General features: G+C 31.5%; 1 protein-coding gene across 2 annotated transcripts in view; it reads left to right on the plus strand.

Annotated features, from left to right (window-relative positions):
• Positions 1-2,907: 2,907 nt before the first annotated feature.
• The window catches only part of LOC129965924 (dnaJ homolog subfamily C member 9-like), a 33,017-nt gene continuing 9,702 nt past the window's right edge, over positions 2,908-26,222 (plus strand). The window contains exons 1-4 of one of the 2 annotated variants that reach the window (XM_056080211.1): positions 2,908-3,119; positions 15,122-15,274; positions 15,533-15,637; positions 25,636-25,698. In XM_056080211.1, the coding sequence (XP_055936186.1) occupies positions 3,029-3,119; positions 15,122-15,274; positions 15,533-15,637; positions 25,636-25,698 (412 nt within the window). In that variant the 5' untranslated portion in view covers positions 2,908-3,028. The remainder of the gene's footprint in view (positions 3,120-15,121; positions 15,275-15,532; positions 15,638-25,635; positions 25,699-26,222) is intronic. The other variant, XM_056080212.1, reaches the window with a different exon arrangement.

Raw genomic sequence — 26,222 nt, forward strand, 5'->3', positions numbered from 1 at the left:
GGCCTTCCAGAAATTGTCGTCAGAATGGGATAACTTATTCAACCAGTCGGATATATTGCCAAAAGTAGTGCAAATTATAAGCCAGATGAATGACATTTCAATCAAAAGCCTGAAAATATGTGAATTTCGCTTCTACATCTATCAAATTGCGTTCATAGTCAGGCGATCAAAAATCGTCCGCAAAACGCGGCATCTTATTGACCTGCCACCCTATCGATTATTTTGCCAAATATAGTCAAACCGCTTTAACCGTTACTTAGATATTGAATGATTAGATGACTGAAATTTTATGATGGTTTTTTTAATTTTCATATTTGAGAATGTGTGCTTTTCCACAACCATTCAGAAGTGGTGAAAAATTTTGCCGACGATACAGTCAATCTCTCACTGACGGGGGAGAAGGAGTGGGCAAGCGGTTACCAACAGGAGAGCAATTCCCCTCCCCCTCTGCTAAAGCCACCTCTGCCCTAGTTGCGCCACTGTGGGCAACTGAGATCTGCTTGCCATCGGGAAGCTGGCAACCTAGATAGTCCGACTAGGGACGACGAATATTTTCAGAGCGGTTATTACGTAACCAATAGCATAAAGTCACAAATACAAGTGATCAATACTTATCAAAGAGGGGTGTGATTCAAATCCTTGATACGATCTTACTGATGATATTTCGATTACAGGTTTTGGATCACGATAGAAAGTAACAATCGATACGATATCACTGAAATTTGCCGGAGCGATGACTTTACTGGAAAGTAGCAATCGATACGATCTGTCCAATGGAAGCTCTCGAAAGAAATCTGTGATTGGATTGAAAAGTGAACGGACCGGTTATTGAAATTATCGTATCGTATCATTGAATTGCATATCACTGAAATTTATCGCAGCGGTGATTTCACCGGAAAGTGCGAGGCTTCACTGGAAAGTGCGAAGTCACCGCTCCACTTTACGGGAGTGCGTTATTCGTATTTGATGATGCACTATTCCATACAGATCATTTTTAATTGCTCGTGACATTATTGACTTTGATTACATGTACATCTATTGGTAGAATATAGGACTAAAGTAAACATTTTAAAGAAATGATATATATTTTTAACTCATCTTTTCCAGAAAATGGTTCACTCTAATAAATAAATTAAATAAATAGTTTTGAGAAAAAAAAAATTTAAGAAGTAAGCTGAAACAGATAAATTAATTCAATCACACGTTAATTAAATTAGTAAATTAAGTATTAATTACAATTAATAAATTTTATATTTAATATTAAGTAATAATTTTTAATTAATAATATGATTGAAATAACAGATATTTGGAACGCATATTTAATAATAACAATAGCAATATTATTTGTTATTCAAAAAATCGTGGATTATGCATCTCTATAATCAAATGCAGTGCAAGCAGGTATTAGTATCAAAGTAATAAAAAATACTACTATTAAAATAAAAAAATAATAATATCAGAATTTTGTCTTAAATCATTCGAAAATTTAATAGGTTTTCTGTTTTAACCTGAAAAAATTTCTTCTGTCTATTAGCTGAGTTTGCATTTCATTATACAATTTCTCTCACGCAGAGAAACAGGGCCAGCCATTTGGGGATATCGGGGTGCGGTGGGTGCTATGCACTGGGGCCCCACGATTGAGGAGCCCCGCTGTGATCAAGAATTAAAATAGTGTTCTGAACAATGATAGCGTTTACACATGCTGAAAGTATTCGTTTGTTTCCACTTGGCTTTCTGAGCTTCGACTTATGCTGTTATTGGGCAATGATCGCAGTGTAGGGATGACGAATATTTCAAGAGCGGTTATTACGTAACCAATATCAAAAAGTCACAAATACAAGTGATCAATACCTTTCAAAGAGTTGTGTGATTCAAATCCTTGATACGATTTTACTGATGATATTTCGATTACAGGTTTTGGATCACGATAGAAAGTAACAATCGATACGATATCACTGAAATTTGCCGAAGCGGTGACTTCACTGGAAAGTAACAATCGATACGATCTGTCCAATGAAAGCTCTCGAAAGAAATCTGTGATTGGATTGAAAAGTGAACGGACAGGTTATTGGAATTATCGTATTGTATCATTGAATTGGATATCACTGAAATTTATCGGAGCGGTGATTTCACCGGAAAGTGTGACGCTTCACTGGAAAGTGCGAAGTCACCGTTGCACTTTACGGGAGTAACCGATATTCGTATTTGATGATGCACTATTCCATACAGATCATTTTGAATTGCTCGTGACATGATTGACTTTGATTACATGTATTCTGTTTACTGCTGGCGCCATCTATTGGTAGAATATAGGACTAAAGTAAACATTTTAAAGAAATGACATATATTTTTACTCACCTTTTCCAGAAAATTTTCTAATAAATAATTTAAATAAATAGTTTTGAGAGAAAAAAAAATTAAGAAGTGAGCTGAAACAGATAAATTAATTCAATCCCACGTTACTTAAATTAGTAAATTAAGTATTAATTATAATTAATAAATTTTATATTTAATATTAAGTAATAATTTTTAATTAATAATATGATTGAAATAACAGATATTTGGAACGCATATTTAAAAATAACAATAGCAATATTATTTGTTATTCCAAAAATCGTGGATTATGCATCCCTAGTCATCCTTACACATACAATTTTAACCTAGCATTTTTTAACACTTTGGGAAATACTTTTCACTTATATGGTTATAAATATTTGAAAGTTTTAATTCTTATCTGTACAACATCTCTGTATTCTGCTAAATTCTTCTTTTCGGTGATTACTGAGATTAATTAATAAATATAAATTGAAATCCCAGAACGCTGAAATAAATGTGAAATAAACGTATTTGAAAGAAATGCTAACAGTTAATTATTTAAACTGTAACCTGGTTCAAGATGTTTGTTTAATGTTAATGTTAAGCGGCATTGTGACAGCAGGTATTGTCTTTTATTTTTGAAAATCAATTTGGTATAAAATTCCTAAATTTCTATCTTGCCAATTTTATCCGAACAGTCGTTGAAATATCAATGGGTTTAATTGATTGCTGCGAACAAGATTTTGGAACAAAGTCGCTTTATGGTGTTCTTGGAGTAGAAAAGACTGTCACAACTAAAGAATGTAAGTAACCTTTAAAAAAAAATAAACATGGGGAATAAATAAATCAGATTTAGATTTAGCTTTTTTTAGGCAAATTTTTATTGAATTTATTATGTCACTTTCTATAGTGTCTTTTGTTTTCTCTTAATATGTCGGTTTCGGTTTCTCATACTGATTATGAGAAAATAAAACCAGATTATATTGTTCTAATACTAGCATAGACATAAAGCTGAATGTATTTCACATAAGATCAGACATGTGGCTATACATAATGTTCCAGCCTATACATTAATGCAAAAAAAAAAAAAAAGCGTGAAAAAATAATTTTAACATAATAACTGAATCTTTAATAGATCTGCTTCACACATATTTAAAATTAAGATTTAAATGAATAATACTCATATTACCAAGCCAGTTTATTATTCCGTATGACACCTTGTAAAATTGTAGACATTAAAGAGTTTTGCTAATAATTGGCAAATAAAGGTAGAGTTAATGGTTTTCTTTTCTGTGACAACAATAATAATAAAGAAAATGCTGTAGGAAACAACTAAAAGTAGTGAGATCCAAAACAATGAACCCTAGTTAACATTGAGTACCCCTACATTGAATGTCATTATACATACATAGAAATAATCATATCTATAAATATTGTATTTTTTAATGGGGAGGCGATCTTGAGATTTGATAGGAATATAGATCAAACTGATGTAATGGTCTCTTAAGGTAATGTATGCTTTATTTATTTAGATATAAATGTTAATGAGTGTTTTAACATATAACACCCAAGAAAAATATGTCACTCTCTACTTGAATTTACATCCTGTTTTATGAACAAGACTTTTTTACCATCATCTCGAATCATTTGTTTAAGTATTGTAATATTTTAATTCAGGAAGATTTTTTCAGAATAAATATGCAGAATTTAAGTGGTTATATAAATATTTATGAGTATGAACATTAGACTGCTTATTAAATTACATTCAAAATAATTGTTGCATTTGTTTTTGTTATTTTCAGCAAATCTCTTATCTAAATATATCTTTAAATGGAAATTATTTAATGGCTTAATATATTAATATACTATATGTCTTGAAGTATCTAGTGTGTTGTGCATTTGGTGTAATAACTTATAAAAATATTATAAGTTGTCATTTAAGAAAATGTTTTAAAACTTATTCAGGAAAATCTTATCGCATTTGACTGAATAAAAGTATTTGTTTTAAAAAAAGAACAACAACAACAACAAAAAAAAGAATGAGGGCTTCTATTTATTTGTAAAATAATTAGAATTTGTCTATTATAAAGATTCTTGGGCTTACTTGGAGACTATAAGTTTACACCAAAATTGCCAAGCTCTGTTATATATATATGATGCAATGATCTTGGTTGTTTGCTGATTGAAACTGGTGGGGGGGGGGGGGCTGCAGTAATATGTTAATACCAAATATTTTATGGAATGTGAATGTCCGTTTTAATGAGAAAATAAATGAATAATAAATATCATCAAATATAATATTGAATTTTTTTTTTTTTTTTTTGACAAAGTGATAAATATAACTTCCATGAGGGAAGAAATAAAACGTGCTTTATATTTATTTTCAAAAAAGTATTTTTCATTGTAAATATAAAATGCAACTTGATTAATATATAAATATGTAAATAATATATATTAAAATGCAACTTCATATATAATTTAAGTTTCTTTATCATAATATTATATTTATTAATTTTTACATATCTTATGTATGATTAAAAATGTTGCTAAAAATAAACTCATAATTTATTCAAATGAAAGTAGAAAAATTTTTAGAATTTTGAAAATATTTCATCCTCAAGTAAAAATTTCTTCAGATGTGAACCTCCAAAGAGGAAAATTTGGAAATTCTTTCTCCTTCTTTTAACTGCTTTTGTTGAAAATAACCCTTTTTATTTTGACTACTAAATGGGTCATCTGTCTTCTTCCTAATAAGCAGTTTGCATATGCATAGTTTTGATCTTGTCTGAGCTGAAAAAGCCCCCACCTCTCCTCTTAAACAGTAATTTATTGTTTTTGCTAGAAACTGTTCTAAATTAAATGATACCTATTTGGTACATTAAATAAACTTCACTAATTTTATAAACTGTATAAAGATTATTTTGATAAAAAGCAACATTATGATTGTTTTTAATGTGGAAGTTATTTTAACATATTGCTGAAGGATTGCTGAAACTATGAAGTTATTATTTAATTTTTTTATAGTTTAAACATTGAATGTGTATTTAATTTTTTCACAATTTTTAAATAACAATCAAAATTTCAATTATTTTTTATGAACAAGATACCGAATTATGTATAATATTTTGATATTCTTGTTTTTTGTATTTTCTGTTTTAAAAAGTTAATTTCTTTTTTTGTGTATCATAATTTACTTTGTTATTCCATTAATTAAAAGCACAATTAAATGTTTTAATAATAATATACTGTACACAAATTTGAGTATATTTTTTTACTTAATTTTGTTCCAAACTTTTGTAAAATAAATAAACTGTAGCATTTCTCACTATATAGTTAATGATTAGAATGCATTCAAAAAAATTAATTCTTTTACTGAAAACTTCAGTTAAACATTAAAAAAAAATATGCTTAAAGTTATGAATATAATTGGTAACTGAATTATATAAAAAAATTACTTTTCTATCCAAAAATTTTCTAAAATGTAAATAATTATTGGATTTAAAAAACATAATTCAACAAAGTAAAATTGTTGATATTTAAAATTTAATATTGTATATTAATTGCTTATATATTAATTCAAGTTAATATGTCGATATAATTGGTAATTTGTTTATAATTCTTTCTTGAATAATATTATAATTGTGACAATATTATGCTGAAAAGTAATTTGTTTTATTTCTGAGAGGCTTTTATCTTTATCTATGAAAATATCATACAGTTTTCTCCTTTATGAAATTTGTTATATGGGTTAGCAATCACTGTTAAATATTAGTATTATTGATATAAAAAAATATTAACACAAAATTTATGGATGTGTAAAGAAAACATATAATTCATATGAATATAAATCATGAATGAAATTAAGCTTCCTCATTCCATGGGTCTTAAGATTGCGTCTTTTGAAAAAAAAAGCTGTCAAAACATAGATCACAAAACTCATTATTGTTAACATTGTTTATAACATCTGCTTGGTGAAATCTCCTGATCTTATAGCGTTGAACAATAGGGAAGAGATTTTATGGGACAAATAGGGTACTGATGGAAAGTTTACAAAAAGTAATGAAATCTCAACTTGTTACTGGTAAACAGTTGTGCCAGCCAGTACACAAAGGTAAAGAAATTACTTCTATTACAGCAGTTTTACCACCTACAAGCAAAAGGTTAATGGCTAGTGTGGCTACTTTTGATTCTTGTACTTTTAAGCATTCTGGCTTGATAGCAATGACTGATTAAAAAAAAAAAAAGACGTTTCTTAAGATTTCTATGTATAAGAAATATTTTTTTAAAAACTATTGGGAATAAAATTCTATGTATGCTGAATAATAAAGTTATTTTACTTGTCCTGAAATATTAATTGAACCTTTGATGAATTTTATTTCATAGATATTATATAAAATATACTTCAGAATACTTTTAAGGTAATTGGAATTGCTGAAGCACTTTATTCTAAACAAAATATCTGTCACTAAACAATCACCATATTGAACAATAAATATTCTGTACAATAAATATATTGTTTTCAGTTTTTATGGTACTTCAAAAACAGGCCTTCTCATTTACTTTTATTTTATTTTATGATTTTCATTATTACCTTATTCATTATCATTGCATTTATCTCAATAATTTATGTAATTTTATATGTTCAGTTTTTTAAAATAATGATTTGAAGTATATTAGTTGTATTTATAGGTTAGCTTGTTCATCAAAAATATTGAATTTCATGAAATCAATATACACTCTGATTCAATCAATATCAGTGTGTACTATTTTCGAATATAAGTTGAAGCATATTATATAAACTTTTTTTTCTTCAAAAATTTACCCAAAACTTATACATAAACCAAAAAAAAAGTGTAAAAAATTCCTGTAACTTTCAAAATGTTGAAAATAAGTGTGAAAATATTGCTAAACAGATAAAATAAGTAGAACATTTTTCAATCAAATTGTTAAGAAGGAAATTGTGAGATACCAATTTTAATCCTGGTAACTTCAAAATGAAGTTAGCACATTTTTAGCATTTATTTTTTACCTAGTATATGATTTATTGTATTTACACTGGCCTGACTTTCAGGTTTTTTTTTTTTTTTTTTTTTTATGAGTAGAAATTCTTACACAACAAATTTCAAATTGCAGATGATCACATTTGTGAAAAATTCTAATAATTAGTAGCATGACAGACAAGAGGCTAGAGGGGTATAGATGCACCAGATGCCACTAGTAGAAGTCATCATAGTATCAAAAAAATTTAGTGAAGGTTCATCATTTTTAAAGAGAAATATCAAAAAATGGTAAAAAGTTCATGTCATGCCTCAAGTACCATTTACTTTCAATACATCATTACTAACAGTGTGACTGCTTTGCATTTCTCCCTATATCTTGTGTCCAACTTAACTAGCCAGCAATAACAAGCAATTTAGAAAATAATACAACTAATTTCTTATAAAAATTAACTCATTTCATTTAACATTAATTTTTTTCTTTATTTATAATAACATAATTATAATAATTTTTATATATAATAATAGAAAAATTGCTATAGAAATAAAATACAATGATATTGAGCATTTCATTTGGGCCTGATTACTGAAAATGTACTTAGTTTTTTGTGGAATTAGCAGATCTGTATATAAACTCATAGTTAGGTTTAGAAAACGTTAAAAAATTCTTATTAGCCCATATTTTTGTCTTTTGCTTGAATATTATTTTTTAACAAAGATGCTGCATGGAAAATTCTCAGAATACTGAATTAATTCTGTAAAATCAATAAAAAATATAAATGATTATTAAATTCAATTTTATGAATTTTTTTATTGATTTAGCATCTAAATCATCAGATTTGTTCATTTATTGCTGCTGTTTAAATAAGTTCTCATCATGATCAACTTTAAATTTCCATTTCTGCAAAAATGTGAACAAATCAGAAAATTTAAATAAAAACATTACTGAGCAAATCATTAAATTATTAGGAATTACATTAAACTAATCAGAAAATATGTGGAAATAAATGAAACTTTCTTATAGAAGAAAAGTTTAGTACCTCTAATCATTGAACATCAAAGTATCAATATTGTGTATATATTGGGTGTGTTTTATAATTTGGTTAACATTTTAGAAAAGTTTTATGTTGAGATATTGTAGTACAGTTAATTCATAATGACAAGAAAATGAAATTGCAAACCAAATGAGCTGTATGAAATTTTTACTGCCTAATGACATTAAAAAGTAAAGAATAACAATATTAAAAAGAGAGAGAAAACCGTAAAACTTCTCCCATATCCAAATTTATATGTTACAGTTGCCAGCATCTTAGGAATCTGACATAGTAAACTCAGTTTTCCAGCTATTACTTTTGCTGAAAAGTAAGTAGCATTAAAAAAGTCAGTAAGCTAATGAATGGAGAATATTCCATATACTTTTTGCAGGTTACAGCAAGTATAATTTTTAATTATAATTAATTTGAGAAAGTAGAAACTATGGGTATTGTAAAAATATATAATAAAAACTTTCAAAGTTTTAACAAACTGTAATAAATATCCATCAGGTATGCTGTATGCAAGTGAATTGGATTTGAGGCATTTACTGCTCCAAACAAGATTGTAACTTGTGAAGAAAATTGTCTTTAAGATCTTAAAGACAGTTAATCTACTGTAAGATCTCCTTGAGGTAGAATTATGTGCCATTCATATTTGTTAGTGATGAATTTCTCTTGCCTGCAGATGTCTTCAAAAATCAAGAAAAAATTACTTACAGAAGAATAGCACTTGGACTGCTTAAATGTACTCCAAATATTGTTTTAATGAAAATCTCGGTTCAGGAAGGGCTAACGGAAAAAAAAAATATTAAAAGATTAGCCGTGCAATTCCTTCTCAGGTAACTTCCCAATGGTGCTCATTTCCCTATTTATCATCATCATCACAATTCCAATCCTGGCATCAAATTAGTTTAAAAAGACGAAGTTTTGATTCAAAATTTGTTTGAATGCTTCTACAAATCATATTATTGCTGTGCCTGATCTCACCGTTTCTCGAACAATTTTTGTGAAATTGATTTTTCAGATTTTAGTTTTCAAAATAAAGTTCTTCCTAGATATATAATCAAGGATCTCTTTGTAGAAACTGCATGCCAACAGTTTCAAGATTATTATATCATCGCTATAGACACATCCAAATATTAGTCTTTTACTTATATTTCTGGTATCTCTAGTCAGCAATCTTTCGTCTATAGAATTCACTCCACCAATTTCATTTTTATGACGGAAGCCTTGGCACTTTAGTCAAGCTCTTAAAAAAACGGTTGAAAAAAAATGTTTTTGTTGGCAGATAGCCATTTGGCCCTTCAAGCTTTAAAATGCCTTACAATCAAATCTCCAAAAGTCATTCACAGATTAGCTGACAAAATTCAAGTCTGGGCAACAGAGGTGGCGGTAGAGATTTGCCGACGGGGGGGGGCAAGAGAAATCCGACAGGGGGGCAAGAACAATATCTCTAATTTGACATCAAAATAACTCATAATGATTAATTTTTCATTTAATTAAAGAAAATCAAGTATTATTTAATTCTTTTTTATTCAGATGCCGATCCTTTTTTTCATTGTTAAAACTTTATAAAGGTATTTGTAAAAAACAGGTTTTTAGTTTCTTTTACTAAGCATCCAAAAATTGTCAATATTTGAGTCTTTTTTTTTTTTTTTTTTTTTTTTATGAGACTCTTGAGATTTAATTTCTCTGCGATCTACTTTTAGAAAAAATATAGTCATATTCCATTCTAGATTGTAGTATATAGATAGAAACACAGATTGTACCAGAATGACGTGTCATGCTAAATGGACACATGCATACTCTTACTATTTTATATCAGAAGCTATATAAAATGAATGTTGAAACAGAAAGTTTTATAAAAGTAACTGTTTTAGAAATCCAGAATAATAAATAAAAAATATTCGATGTTTTCTCCAAAAACTGATTTTTCTGCTCAGTCCCCTACCTAAAATATTTGTTTAGTAAGGATTGCAACAATGAGCAAGAATTAAGATGTGTTTCGAATCCGAGGAAAATAAGTGCGCGTACTCAACAAAAATTCACTATAGTTCGGACACGAGCAATATAGAATGAAGAAAAGATATAATATGTTGTTTTTTAAGAAGGCCGGAGAAAATATTTTGTAAATATGTGTACAAACTTACTATTTTATATAAGATATGAAAAATATTCTTATGAAAAAAAGACTGCTTAAACGTTAGATCCCCCTTGTATTTATTTTTCTATATATGTTTAGGCTTTAAAAAACCAATGCATTTTATTTGAAAAAAAAAAAAATTGATCTCGAACAGGAATTCACCTATATTCACTTTTATTTAAGCACTTTCTGACTATTCTATGTACTATTAAGTACTTTCTTAATTCGAAGTTAATACAGGCTAATATTCCTACCAAAAGGTGAGTTTTATCCCCTCAGTTGCATGCATAGGCCTTTTTTAACCCCTTCATATACAATGGCGAGTCTAACTCGCATATGGAATTATTTAATTTTTAATTTTAAATCTGCAATTAAGTGAGAGTATTAAGTAATTTAAAATGCTAAAATCACTTCAAAACGCATCATTACATCAAATGCCCTTATATTTTTCTGGGGATTAAGATAACGATAATTGTCCCAAATAAGATCTGCCATCTAATTAGGAAATTAAGTAAATTTGTATATCAAGGGGTTAATGTGTTATGTATTATGTGTAATGAATATTCTAAGAATAACTATTTTAATCATCTTTTTATCAAGACATCTTTATTCAAAGTCTATTAAAAATTTAGGAGCATCTGAAATTATATACTTTTTGCCGATAATAGTAATTGGAAGAAAAGTATATATAAATGATACGTTCTCCGATTACATGGTCATAATATTGAATGCAGAGTCTTAAGCATTTAGGTAGTACTTTATTTAAAAAAAAATTAGTGCATACTTGAATAAACTCTTTTAGTGTAGCTAAAAAGCTGCTATACCAAAAATATTTTTTTTTGTCAACAGTCGTTAATATTTCTTTAGTGTAATAATTGTTGCCTGATAAATTAGATTGCAAAAGAAAACAGATATATTATTGTTAAATGGATTTAATTTACAATTATACAATTTACTTACTCCAGTGATTTATAATATAATTGTTACCGGAGAAGTAACAATTATATGAATAAGATGATGATTAATTTTAGAACTTGAATTTGAATTGTGAATTACGGAAAACAACTCCGTGGTTTCAACAACTCCGTGGTCCTTCAATTTCTTTAATAATTAATTCCACAGGCAGGTATTCGAAATGCCCGATGTAAACATTTTTTTTTTTTTTAGAATCTATGATAAAATCTTAGCCGAAGGATAAAGATTAGTCGGAAAAAAAGTGACGTCGTAATCATTTGGCAGATTATTGACTATTTTGCTAAACATAGTATAAATTTTATGCTGAATGAACATTATGACATTTAAATAAAATGACTGAGAATTTGGACTTGTCGACATCCCTTCGCATTGAATTCTTAGTCAACCGATCAAAACTTTTTGACAAAATGCGACATGTCTTATGTTTTATACACATGTCGTCTTGTCGGTTATATTGCCAAAAGTAGTGCAAATTAAAAGCTTAATGAACGACATTTGAATCAGATGTCTGAAAATCTGTGGACAGAGTCTTCGACATTCATCATATTCAGTTCATAGTCGGCCGCCCAAAAGTTACCGGCAGAATGCGGTATCTTATTCACTTGTCGGATATACTGTCAAATCTAATGCAAATTATAAGCTAAGTGAACGACATTTCAATCAAAAGTCTCAAAATCTGCAGATTTAACATCTTCAGCACTCACCGCATTGAGTTTAGTCGACCGATCAAAAATTGCTAACAAAATGAAAATACCACCTTGTCAATATCTTATTCACTTGTTACCTTGTCGGTTATATTGCCAAAAGCAGTACAAATTATAAGCTGAATGAACGACATTTGAATCAGATGTCTGAAAATCTGCGAACTTAAAGTCTTCGACATCCATTGCATTCAGTTCTTAGTTTGGTCTATCAAAAATTGTCCGCAAAATACGGCATATTATTAAACTACCGCGATATCGATTATTGACCTACCCCCAATCGATTTTACCAAATATAGCCAACACATTAACCATTACTTGGATATTTTAATTGTTTACAATATATTAATTTTTAGGTGGATTTTAAATAATCATATTCGATAATGCTCAACTCTCTCTAACCATTATGAAATGGTGAACACTTTTGCCGACGAAACTCTGAATTTCTCGCCGACGGGGGGGGGGGGCAAGAGGCTGCCGACAGGGGGGCAATTGCCCCCTTGCCCCCCCCCCCCCCCCTGCTACCGCCGCCACTGCCGGGCAAAATTAAATCGGAAAATATGCTTGGTGTGGTCTCTCAGGACATTCACAAATACAATGGAATGAAAAGGCGGACGTACTCGCAAAAAGGGTCGCGGAGTCGCACCCATTGCCGGAGTGGATTGCTTCAGAAGATTTAATTTCTCATTATCAAGAAACATTACTACAAAAAAAAAAAAAAACGAATCACATTTTTTTTTAAAATAGCAAATATCGAGAATCTATTTGCGATGTTCCCACCATGTTTTTCATCACTCCATGGCTCAAAAAATAGATGAATTGATATCATAACTGCGCGTCTTTTAACCTGGATGATTATTACACCAAATCTGTTGAATAAATTTGATCTACACAATTTTCCTCACCGTCAAGGTAGTAATCTTGAAAACAACATTGAACATGTCTTGTTTTATTCCAGATACACAACTCATGTGTCAAACCGTTTTAATACTGATCTTCATCCTTGTTCTTCATCGAAAAAGCTGTTTCTAATGAGCCGTATCTTCGGATCCTTCTCCAATCTCTGAAGTCTTTAAATATCTATTGAATGCACTCTTTTGGCATTAGGGGATAACGACTTTTGTTGCCAAAAATCCCATTCTCATCACATTTGAATCAAGAAATACTGCGAATTTCGGAACGAAATTTGATACACTTGCATATAAAGGCCTGCTGAATGGAATTAGGAAAAATGACTGCGTTCCGTTATGTAAAGATTTCGAGATAGTAGTTAATGAATTATGTTAATGAATTCGGTTTATTTGTTTGTGTCAATAAACTTGTCCCGTTAAGCCATTTCCATTGACACCAATTTTGTGAAAATGCGATAATAAATAAGAAAGTTATAGAGGCCCTTTTTGTTGCTGTTGACTGTTGTACCTGCTGAAGCTGAATTGAGGATTTTATCGAATGATTAGCTACTCTGCTGTACCTTTCCCTCCACCCATAACGAGGATAAAGACAAATGAGTCCATTTCTCCAGTACATTTTTACACTTCTGTGTATAACTCTATTCAGGTTTTGAGTGCCTATAAGAGTCCCAGAATTAAATTTAGTATCTTTGATGATACAATTTTTTGATTTCCTACATTGAATTTAAAATTTTCGAATTGTTTATTGAGACTCAGAAATTGGCTGAAACTTCAAATATTTAATTTTTTAATTAATTAAGAAGTAAATTTGAGATTGTGTAAAATCATTTCAAAGGTATCATCCGCTGTATTCTTATCTATGTTAAAAATTTTCAGATGTAGATTTTATGTCATTGAAAATTATTTTTGTTAGATTACTGTTGAATAAGTTTTTATGAGTTATTAAATAAGGTATTCATATGATATTAATTAAGTTATATAAATTCAGAAGAAAAAAATGTAAAAAGTTTTTATAATAATTGTATATTATTTTTTTTCTTCATATATTGAATCAAATAATTGTTTTTACATTCATTGCATAAGAAAGTTAGGTGGTTAGGAAATATTTAACATTGTTTCAGTAATTTATTAAATATTTATCAATGGTTAATGGCATTTTTATAATAGTGATTTAATTTATTGTTTTAAAGATTTATACAGAAAATACTAAAAATTTATGTATATTATGCATTGTTATCTATTATATAATGTATAATATATAATTTAATAACTTCATTTTATGATTTCCATTTTGAATACACTTTTTTATTATTTGTATGAATTGTGGAAACTGAGGACAAGGAGAAACTCTATCATTTTTAATAATAAAAAAATATCATAAATACTGAATGTCCCCAAAATGATTGATGGATTTTGAAAATCGATTTAAAAAAATGGAATGCAATAGGAATATATTGTTTGCGTTCTTCGAAAATCTGTGAATTTTATCCTGCTGAATTGTAAATTTAGCTAACATTACAACGGAAAGGTAACATTGAAAAATAAAAACAGATGTAAAAGTGTTGCAAGAAACGAAACAGTGATGTTTCCAATGTGCGGCAAAAATTTCCTTATCTTCATTTCAACCACAGTTGTTGGATGCAGCGCTATCTGTCAGTGTCAATTTGAACTAAATTTGCAATTTGGGGGAATAAAATTCCCAGTTTAAATTAATTCCCAGTTTATTTTTTATTGGTTTCTAAAATCCATCAGACATTTGGGACGCCAGGTCTCATTAATATGTTGAAGTTCCATACTTTTTTTTGTTGCTTTTGGTTTTGAACAATAAAAAAATTTATTTTTGAAATAATTATTTTATTATTGTATATAATTAAAAAATTTATCTGCTGCATAAACTGAGAATTGTATATTTAATAGATTTATTTGTATTCTGCAGGATTCATATTTTTTAATGTTTTAAAATGTCTTGTCTCCACTTGCTTAAACTGCTTTATTATATTTTTATTCTTAATGTACTGACTGTTTAATGATTTCTTTATTACAGTGCAACAGGCGTACAGGAAAGCTTCCCTTTTTCTCTTGCCTGCCCAGGCTCCTGCACACAGACTGGCAGAATTCTGTCGTAAATTTGAAATTTTGTCAAAAGTACATTACATTTTGTCTGATAAAAAGAAACGACAAATTTATGATGAAACAGGTATATGTGATTTACTCTTCTAGAAATAAAACTTTTTGAAGTATTCCTTTCTGCTAACGTCTGATTTTCATGTTATATAATTTTGAAATATGATCTGATGATGTATCATAGTTAAAAGTTACAAATGATTGAAAAATTATATAAAAATAATGCTACTTAACGAATGAATAAATAAAGTAAAGTGAAAATTTTATATAAATTTCTTTTTAATTTGAGAAAAAGATTTATTTTTAATATTGCCGATTCCTTTTTATATAGGTGTTGTTGATAACATATGTGCAAATTTTTGGACTAGATATTGGCGAAAATTATTTCCACATATAGTTCCTGAAGACATTGAGGATTTTAAAGAAAGATATAAAAGTGAGTACATTCGAAATATTTGAGAAATTTTTTATGTATTTCACTTATTGAAGCAATTTATATATATGCCATTTAATCCATGTTTTGTAATAATGACATGTAAATTTTGTAATAATGTAATACATGAAGGCAGTTTTCTGCACAGGCGATGGAGATAATCGACATCTGCAGGGGTGCTCAAAACCTATTTCGACGTATATCGTAGTGCGAAGTAGTCGAGGACCACATTTTTCCCTTTGGTCTGGTTCACAGAATTTTCTTCCTTTACTTTTTCTTTAAAAAAAAAAAAAAAAAAAAAAACCCGAATGTATAAAAAGAACCAAATGAAAAGTTAGAAGGAATAAAACTGATGGGATATGGAATAAAAGGAACACAGATCTCTTGATAAATGATCAATGATCGCGTGTCTGTTTTATCATTCCATTTTGAGAGTGACAGCAAAATACAACTCTAACGCAACTCTTGCACTTAACAACCAGACAGATTATGTCAATTTTCTTACAAATTAATTTCGCCTCTTTGCACGCATAACTAATCAGCCAGTACGCTCTATGTTTTTTTTATGCAAGAATACTTTAAAATATTTTTTTTTTCCATTTGTCTTGATAAATGCAATTGATCAAAGGTAGTTGAAAATTATTGCTTTTCATATGAAGGGCTGACAGCTGGTCATTGAAGGCGGTTAGTATCGCTTAAATTAAAAGCATAAATATACCCGTCTTCTGTTTTAAAAGGATTAATTTTGAATAGTAATGCTCAAAATAGTAATGTAAATTTTTAAAAAATGATGCTTTAAATAGTAATATAACATCATTCTCCAAATTCTGATGTAATAGTGCAATTTTTCTTTTCTGCTTCAATCAGAGTTGCCAGTTATGAGAGGATTTTATTCCCCCCCCCCTCAAAAGTGTCATGGTCCCTCAAGCAAGTATTTCCATTTTCAATGATGTCAGATAAATTAACGAGAATAATATTACTACATTTTTTTTTCTAAATTAATGAAAACATTTTGAATTGAGTAAGTTATAAATAGTGATTAAATATTTAAGTAAAAATTCTTTGATTACTTTTGTTTAGTTTTCACCAAATTGAAATCTAATGGAGAGCATGACGAATCTATAATACAAATTGAGAAGAACCTTTTTTTTTTTTTTCTAAAATAGTTAAGAACTATTTTTTTTCTAAAATAGTTAAGAACTAATAAATGAGTAAATTATTTTACTTATTTATTAAAAATGATATTATCCAAGAATTATGGACAGGATTTCCCAATTAAAAGCAAAAAAAGTGACATTTTGATGCCTCTCTACATCTCTTTCTGTGTTTGTAAAAGTTTACTTTTAGTTTTTTTTTAATAACCATATCAAAAGTATAAATTTATTGCCACTCAATATGTACTTTTGTACCTTCCTCTAAAATTTAGTTTAATTTTGTTTGTTATTTTGAATTAATATTTCTTTATCAATAAATATACTAGATTATAGAATATGCTATTCGGGTTTTAGAAAGGGGACAATGTTTATTTCAGTTCGAAGTTCGGAAAGAATAAAAAATATTCCCATAATAGTCCTCTGTTTAATAGAAAATTATTATAATTCATTAAAAAAATTATTGATTTATGAATTCAAGTCCATTTTTACTTACTAGAGTAACGAAGTATACAAAGAGAAAGTATTGTTACGGAACTTCCACCTGTAAGTCCGTAAAATTAATGGGTTCGTGTAGTGGATGTATGGAGATGCACAGTCAACAGATTGGTGACAAATGAAGACTTTATTAACACGAAGTCACTGATACGCGGACAAATTCACAGCCGGAGACGCACACAAGCAACACACAGCAGTGGCACAACGCAGCACAACAACGATAAGTTGGTCGAAGCCCTCAGGGAGAGAGATCGTTCAATTATTGACAAGAGCTGAATTCAAAACACAGCCTTTAGCTGATTTGACGATTAATGGAGCACCCGCCTCGATTCCGAGGCTATCTCCTTCTTGACAAAATGAGGCCTGGTTTCTGAAATGGACCTGGACTGTTAGCTTCCTGGAAACGAATGAAGTAGACTCTGACTCCCGATCCGAGTACGCACTGGAGACTGGGAGAGGGAGAAGGGGAGAGGTTCCTGGACCAATAGGATGTCAGCTTCTCAGTGGAGTAGGTGAGGGTGGGATGGAGGATAAACTATTGTTCTTACTTGGCGAATCAGGATCTTGCTTATGAGAGGTGGATGGGTGAGGTGGAACTTAGTCAAGTAGAGCATTAAGGAGGATTGGTTTTCTTTCTTCTTTGGACATGGTTTCTTTTAATTTTGCTGCTGCTGTCAGATGTCCACAGAATTCTTTAATTAGCTTCTTTATTTCTTTAAAAGCTTCTATTAATTCTTTCATATCTGAGATGTTGGGAAGAGAGATATGGGCTTCTGAAAATGCTACATGTTCGGGTGACTGTTGTTGATATCTGGGCCTCTGTTGTTGTACAGGTGGATTCTGAACTATATCGGGAACTTTTTTAGTGATGCTATTTCCAAGGGTCTCAGCGTAAGATCTTCTGGCTCCTATAGTTGGGAAGGCAGGACACCCCTTTCAGGAAGTCAGGTGTCCTATCCCTTTGCAATTTATGCAGGCTCGGAGATTCTCTCCTTTCACTGGCACTCAGCCATTGTGTGCTTCCCATTGCATTTGATGCGGATTGCAATTGCAATTCCGCATTCGCGCTGTGATGGAATCCTGCGCGTTTAAAGCACATCGTGGCTTTATCTGGTCTCCTGTATGTTTCTATTTTAACTCTCATGTAGGACAGATGACTCAGGTTGAAAATGTTGTTGTAATTGCCAGTTTTCTTTATCTCCACAAGAAAAATGGGGTAGAAAGTCTTGGCTCGGAAATTTTTAAGTTGTGAAATGCGTCCTGTAGTGTCATTTAGTGCTTCTATTTCTTTTTTTAAATCCTCTTTATCGTGGTTTCCTGGGAGCCTCTTGATGATCATTTTAATGGGCCTATCGGAGGGATCTTCAGAAATGACATACTCTTTCTACTTTTTGTTCAGTATTTCAATGATTTCCAATCTGTCATCATCGGTGCCGGGGGTGATTTTTATGAATCCATTTATGTACCTGTTGTCTGTGCTGGGGTATTTCCTGCAGATTTCTTGTAAAATTATGTTGTAATCCTCAGTTCGTTTCGTGTGGTTAGGGGGAGTTTCTTTATTTAGTTGCGGGGCCGTTTCTTCTTGTAGTTGAAATTTATTGTTGCTAATTATTTCTGTATTGCCTGTGGAGTTTTTCCTTTTTGACGATGATTTGTTTTTATCGATCAGCTGGAATGGTTGTTCCATTTCCACGTCTTCATCATTGTCGAATGCTTTTGACATCCTTCTACTCGGCAGGTTATTTCAGATTCTACTTTTTCAGTTATTTTGCTTTGCTTGGATCGTCTAAGAATGGGTTGGTGTGTTCCTGGCTGCTATTTCTCATCTTTTGTAGCGTCTCATGGAAGATGTCTAGGATGTTCTGAAGGTTTTTTATTCTTTGATGGCAGATTACCAGTAATTGCAAATAGCTTGGCTATTTTCAGTGTGTTTGCGTCATTTTTGAAGAATGCAGGGTCCTTCATTCTTTCTATAGCGAAGTTTCTACCTTCTTGGAATACACTTCTGTTTGAAATATGTTATTTTCGAATGGTTCGGCCAGTATTCTTTTCTAGGGACTTGTTGCAGGAATCAATCTGGTAGTTATAAAAATCAAGAGGATCTGAATTACTGAGCTCGTTGCATCGCACTCCAAGAGTCACATTAAGTTCATATCTGAATGAGACCTTACTTCTCATAGAAATATTGCTTGAGAGTTTCCTCTCCGTCCGTCACCTTCCACGGCTGGAGACGGAATGAAAAATGAATGAGAACTGCCTTCCTGATTGTTGTATGGGTATTGCAGCTCATTGGGGCCGCAGGCCCCACCATCTGCAAATCTGGTAATGTTAAGACTTAGCGCAAATGGAACTAACTTGTTATGTTAAAGTGTGCACCATTTAATTAATTATTGGGGGATTTGTAAATGTTCATTGTTTTGTGGGGGAAAAAAAAATGAGAAATACAGTGATTAAGAGAGAATAAAGTAAAATAGCAAGATGAGGAACATACTAAGGTAGCAGTAGCTATTATAGGATTTTAAGAGAGCAACGGGGCCTTTTCTTGTTTTGTTTGTCCTCTGTGTTGTACATTGGGAGTTCTTGTAGGGTCAGATTTTCAATTTCAGGAATTTTATCGTAAAATTTTTTGGCAAGTTTCACTATAAATTCCTTGATTGGGGGAATTGCTATTGCGTGAGAAATGTCAACATTTCTGTGGAACCATCTGGCTGCAGTTATCATTCTGATGGTTTTGTTTTCCAGTACTAAGATTTTGTTGAGGTTTGTTTTGGCGGTGGCAGCCCAAACCGGGCATGCATATGTTAGGATAGGTCTGAGGTATGCAAGATAAATTAGTATTTTACTATCAAGAGTGAGGCCAGAGTTTCTACATATTAGGGGATATTGAGCTCTTAGGGCTTTATTAAATTTCTCCCTGGTCTTTTCGATATGAGTTCTATAGTTTAAGAATCTGTCAAGGGTGATGCCTAAGTATTTTACTTCCTTCTTCCAGTTTATTTCCTTGTTATAGAGTTTAATTTTTGTCCAGTTCATTGTATTTTTGAAGAAGATTATTGCTTCAGTTTTTTCAGTGTTTAATTTAATTTTCCAATTGATTAGCCATTTTTCTAGATTGTTTAAATAGTTCTGTAGAGGTACTATTGCTTCGGCTGGTTTCCTCCCTTGTGAAAGAATGGCAGTGTCATCCGCGTAAAGACTAATCATGATGTCTTTTTGTTGGGGGATATCATTTAAATAGAGAAGGAATATTACTGGGGCGAGGATGCCGCCTTGTGGGACACCAGCTTTTAGTTGTCTTTTGGAGGAGTCATGCTGTTTGACTAGGACTGTGAAGTATCTATTGGATAGGTATGATATAATAAGTTCAACTATTGTTCTAGGGAATTTATAGGCTATTAGTTTGTAGATTAGTCCAGGGATCCATACCTTGTCAAAGGCTTTAGCTATGTCCAGGAAGACTGCTACCGTTTGTTTCTGAGCTTTTCTGCCCTCGTGAATGTACTCAATCATTCTGAGCAGCTGGTGGGTTGTTGATAATTTTTCGGTGAACCCAAATTGTTGGGGTATTGAAATGCCTGTGCTTTTACTGTAGTTAAGGTATCTATTAAGAATTAATTTTTCACAGATTTTGCTGAGTGTAGGGAGAAGGGATATGGGTCTGTAGCTCACAGGAAGGGAGGGATCTTTACCTGGTTTGAGGATGGGTATAATTCTTGCTATTTTCCAGCAGTCAGGGAAGTGCCTGTGTTCGAAAATGTTGTTCATGAGATTTGCAATTTTGATTAATATTTTGATTGGGAGTTTTTTAATCATTTTGTTAGTTATAGCATCAATTCCAGGAGTTTTGTTTATTTTAGTTTTCTTGATGTATTCAACTATTTCAGATGGTTTTACTTGATCGTAGTTGTAATTAGGGTTCTGTTTAAGATAGTTTTCTATTGTATTTTGAACCATATTCTCCATTTGTTTGTTGGAAAGGTTGTTTGGTTTGAATTGATCTTCAAAATGGTCTGCTATTATTTCGGCCTTCTGGATATCAGTATGTGCGGGAAGTTTAGAGATTAGGTCAATTAACTGGGGGATTGGGGACCGCTTTTGTTTGAGCCTCTTCGTTGCTCTCCAGAGTGAATTGTCCTGAGCATTTAGGGTTTCGTTTTGTTTCAGGTAGATATTACTATTGTATAAGGTTATGGCAGTTCTAAATTTTTCTTGAGCCCTATTGTATCTATTTTTAGAGGCTGGATCTCTATTATTTTGCCAGTTCTTTTTAGCTCTATTTCGTAATTTTTTAAGTTCCCTGATGTTGGGGGGTAGATATAATTGCTCATGGAGCTTTAGGGGTCTTGAACTATTATTATACGCGTCAGTAATGTCGGACATAAGTTTTTGGATTTCAGTTTCAAGTTGTTTATGGGTACGAATATCAGGAATTTTCAGTTCTACATTTGTGTTTAGGAATTTTTTATAGTTCTCCCAGTCAGTAGTGACTTTTTGTCTATTAATGATTATTGGGGTGATATTGAAGTCATATTTGAGTTCTATTGGGTTGTGGTCGGAGGGCAGATCGGGGATGGATGTTATTTGGTGTTTGTAGGAGAAATTTTTGGTAATTGCTAAATCTATAGTTGATGCAGAGTTGGGATCGAATCTAGTTGGGGTTTGAGGCGCTAAGATTTCAAGATTTTTACTGTTTGCTAAGTCAGCAAGGGCTTTCCCCGTACTATTAGATGATCTGCAGTTCCAATTAATGTGGTGAGCATTCATGTCTCCGCAGAGAATAGCACTAATGTTCAGGTTCAGAATTTTTTCCAGGTCCAGCGTGAAATTTTTGTCGGGTTTGCAGGGAATGTAGATAGACGCAATGACTATTGGGGGTCTATTTTTAAGTTGGATTTTGATTATTGTGTTTTCGATATTTTTAAGGTTAGGTATAAATATTTCCTCGTGTTTGATATTCTTTTTGATAAAAATGCCTGTTCCGCCGCATAACGGATTTTGGGGGCCATCCTGTCTGTAGAAGAAGTACTCAGGTAGATATGGCGAGTGGTCATTTTTCAGCTTGGTTTCTTGGAGGAGAATGATGTCTGGTTTTCTCTCATCAGCGAAGGTGCGAAGATCAAGCATTTTACTTTTCAGCCCATTGGCGTTCCAGAAAATGATAGAAAGGCCAGGTGCAGTATACATTAGGGTGTCTGGGTGCTGTTGAATACGGTCATCGAGTTGAAGAATAGGGCCACCTTGTCCACATCGCTGTGTGCATTTTGGAGTTGCGTACTGAGTCTCATGATATCATGTCCGCCAAACAGCCTTCTGAATTCGTTTAAGATGTATTTAATTCCTTCCAGTTCAGTTATGTTGTGCACGGGAAAGTGTACTTCAGCTTGCACGTTATTTTCAAGATCCACTGTTGACATTTTTTCCGGGGGGGGGGGTAATTCCACTTGATAAGGTTCTTTATTTACCATGCTTGCGTAGGTGAGGTTGGGGTTGACAGTTTTGTATCTATTTGATATGTTATTGCGAGGGGATTTTGGAAATTTTTCGCATCCTCTATATGATGCGGAGTGACCCTTGCCGCAATTTATGCAGGTAGTTATCTCAGGGGGTGACTCGCACTGGGCCTTATTATGTTCTTTGCCACATTTTAAGCATCGCGGTTTCATATGACAGGAGGCAGCGCTGTGGTGCCAGTAATTGCAATTAAAACACTGGATTGGTCCGGTTTTTCTGATGAATTTTTCGACTTTAATTTTAAGGAAGAGTAGAGATGTCAAGTTCCATATTTGCTTGTTAACTTCTATGTTGGGGAGAGTTACTTGAAATAGGGGGAGGGGATCTTTAGTCCTGAATCTGGTTAATTGAGCAACTTTCTCTATTTTAAAATTACAGTCCGTCTCAAGAGCTTCCTTGATAGTTTCTGTTGGCATATTGTTGGGTAGGCCCCTAATCACTACTTTGATAGGACGGTTTACTCTTGGGGTGATTACAAAGTAGTCTAGACTATTATTTTTTAAGAATTTCGTTAATTTCCTATGTTCTTCCTCTTCATTGACGTAGAGTTTTATATAGGGTCCGCTTAATTTGCTTTCGATTGGTAGGCATTTTTCATTTATTAATCTAAGGTCTTCCAGAAATTTGTCCGATCTTTTGAGCATGATTGGGGGGGGGGTCTCTGCAATTTAGGGATAATTTCTACATCAGGTTCTTCAATTCCAAGATTTTCTAGGTTTTGATATAGATTTTCACTAACTATTGACTCATTGTCATTATCCTGAGTGGTCGTTTTGATGCTAGCAGTATGCCTTTTCGGCGGGAATTTAAAGCCGTCATTATTAGCATTATGAATTTTTAGGGATTTAGCTCCTGGAATTTTGTCACTAAGGTTTTTTGCATTATCATTATCGGTTGGGGTTCTGGTTCTTTTATTTTTAGCCTTATCAGTTAGTTTTTTGTCTTTATTAGTAGAGTTTGGGGGGGAATGGTACACACAATTAACTACAAAACAAGTTCCAAGTGCACTCACCCTTTTGTTGAGTCCATCCAGGTGTTCTTGGAGATCCTTGTCTAGGATGGCCAGCGTCTTCATTTCCGGGCAGTCGGTGGAGAGATTCATTAGGATGTGGAGCTGTTGAATTTTCTTCTTCGTTGCAGAAATAGCAGCCTTGCACTTCCTTAATTCTTCACATTTGGCTTTCGGATCAATATTCTCAAAGTCCATGGCGTCTGGGGGTAGCGGTATGTCCGTTGGCCCTTCCATAACTAATCCTAAAAAGGACGAGTCGGGCCTGGCTGGCGTTGTTTGATCGGCGGAGGTCAGCGTATTCGTTCAAAGTCGGAGCTCAGGATAGGCACGTCTTATCACTTCAACGGTCGAAACTCGAATCTCGAACCTCGAATCAATGCGAAAAGAGAACTGCCTTCAGCTTGAGACTGCCGGCCTTTTATAGTTCCCGGAAGGCGGGCTGAGAAGTTTCGGGACCCATCAGGCGTATCTTAGTTCCTATTGGATGAATCGTTAAAATTCTCGAAGTTTCCAGTAATATCCATTTTGTCATCAAAGCCGCCAAATGGTCTCCAAGCCTTGGGATCACTGATAAGGCATCCGATCAGCATCCAACAGAGCTGATCGTAAAACGGTCTTCGAGACTTTGGCAAATTTCAACATTTCATTAGGTACAATTTGGGGAATTATATCTGTCTATATGTTCTGTGCAAGCAATAGCTGAAAAACGTTTTGATCTAGACAAACTGAAATTTGATTCTGTCTACTTTACAACAAATTTGTAGTTTTCTATCTAATTTTGAATGAATTCATTGACATAAAATCTATTTCAATGCAAGTGAGCATGATAGATAGTGAATAACTATGCAAATAAAATCAGTATAAAAATTTAGCATCTAAAGTTAGATATTAATCGAATTTTGCATTAAATCCATCAAAGAGTTGATCATTTGTTGGTCTGTACTTTTACACATGTAAACGCGTTAATTTAAAAACACCATGACTTAGAACAATAAAGTTTGATATTTCATTGTGATATTAAAACTGCAGTTGTGTATTAGATTTTAATTTCAAAAGGTTAAAAAAAAAAAAAAAGCATTTACAGCACATATTTGGTTTCTTCACCCATATTATGAAGCGGAAAACTCATATGCAGGTGTCAGAAAATAAAAATCTAAGCACCTGAGAGCTTTTGCTGTCTTTTATTCTGGGATATATTAATTCTGGTTTTGATAGTTTAATTTGAAATCTGTTTTCCAGAATTTAATAAGATAAATATGTATAAATGGTAAAACATTTTTCCAATCATCATGTGCATATGAGATACATCATCTAATTTGTTGTGAAAAACAAAAGTTATTTGATTTCATAAGATAATTAATATTTCAGCATTTTTATGAATTAACTAATATCAAAGCATTTTATTAATCTTTTTAAAATATAATTAAATTTTTTTAATTATAAATCATTTTATTGAAGTGTTCTTTTTCAGTCATTAAATTGATTTAATGATATTACATAAAATAAATTATTTATTACAGTAAAGCTGATATTTCATCATGCATTGAATATCTATTGTTAAAATACATTTCATTTGCAACACACCCTGGATAAAGTTGAAATTATTTTTTTTTCTATAAATCCCAATAATGTAATAGAAACAGTTTTTCTTTGTTAAATTAAATCCTTACGTATTTCGAATTAAAAAAGAGAGTTAGTAAATATTTTTAAAATTGCAGTTCTACTATGCCTTAATGCTTGATATTTCTTATGCTGTTGCTCCATTAAATTAACAGCAAACTGTATAATATATATAATTTATTAAATCGTTAAAAAATGCAACATTTTAGAAAGCATCATGGTTCAAGATTGCATTCGAAGGCATTGGTACATCTACATATTGCTGAGCAAAGGTAAAAAATTCCCATATAATGATTTCACTCAAATAAGTAAACAAAAAACTATTTGGATTTGGGGTTGCTAGAGAGATGTTAGTGTATTGGCGACTTGTAATGCAGGAATTACAAGTTTGGAACTTAACTAAATGCATGTCTAGACTAAGGATCTTCAACCTATAGTACACATGTCACTGATGGTACATTACATCATATTAGGTGATAAGTTTTTACACTTAAGATTAAAATTATTATAAAATGATGTCCCTTTTAAATTTTCCCCTATTTTTTTATTGTATTTTTGGTTATCATACTCAATCAAATATATTAGAAAAGAATGTATTAAATTCTTAATTTACACAGTTTTAATATAGTTTCCGTAATCTTTAATGTGCATAACAAAACAGTAGCAACTGTAGATAAAACTAACATACACAATTAAAATCAAGAAATGGGGGAAATTCATTTCTAAAAATATAAGAGTTTTTTTAAGAAAATAAACTGTCACTAAGTAATTAATATTATATATATATATGTGTGTG

Source organism: Argiope bruennichi, chromosome 4 (assembly GCF_947563725.1).
Source record: "Argiope bruennichi chromosome 4, qqArgBrue1.1, whole genome shotgun sequence".
Classification (NCBI taxonomy): Eukaryota; Metazoa; Arthropoda; class Arachnida; order Araneae; family Araneidae; genus Argiope; species Argiope bruennichi.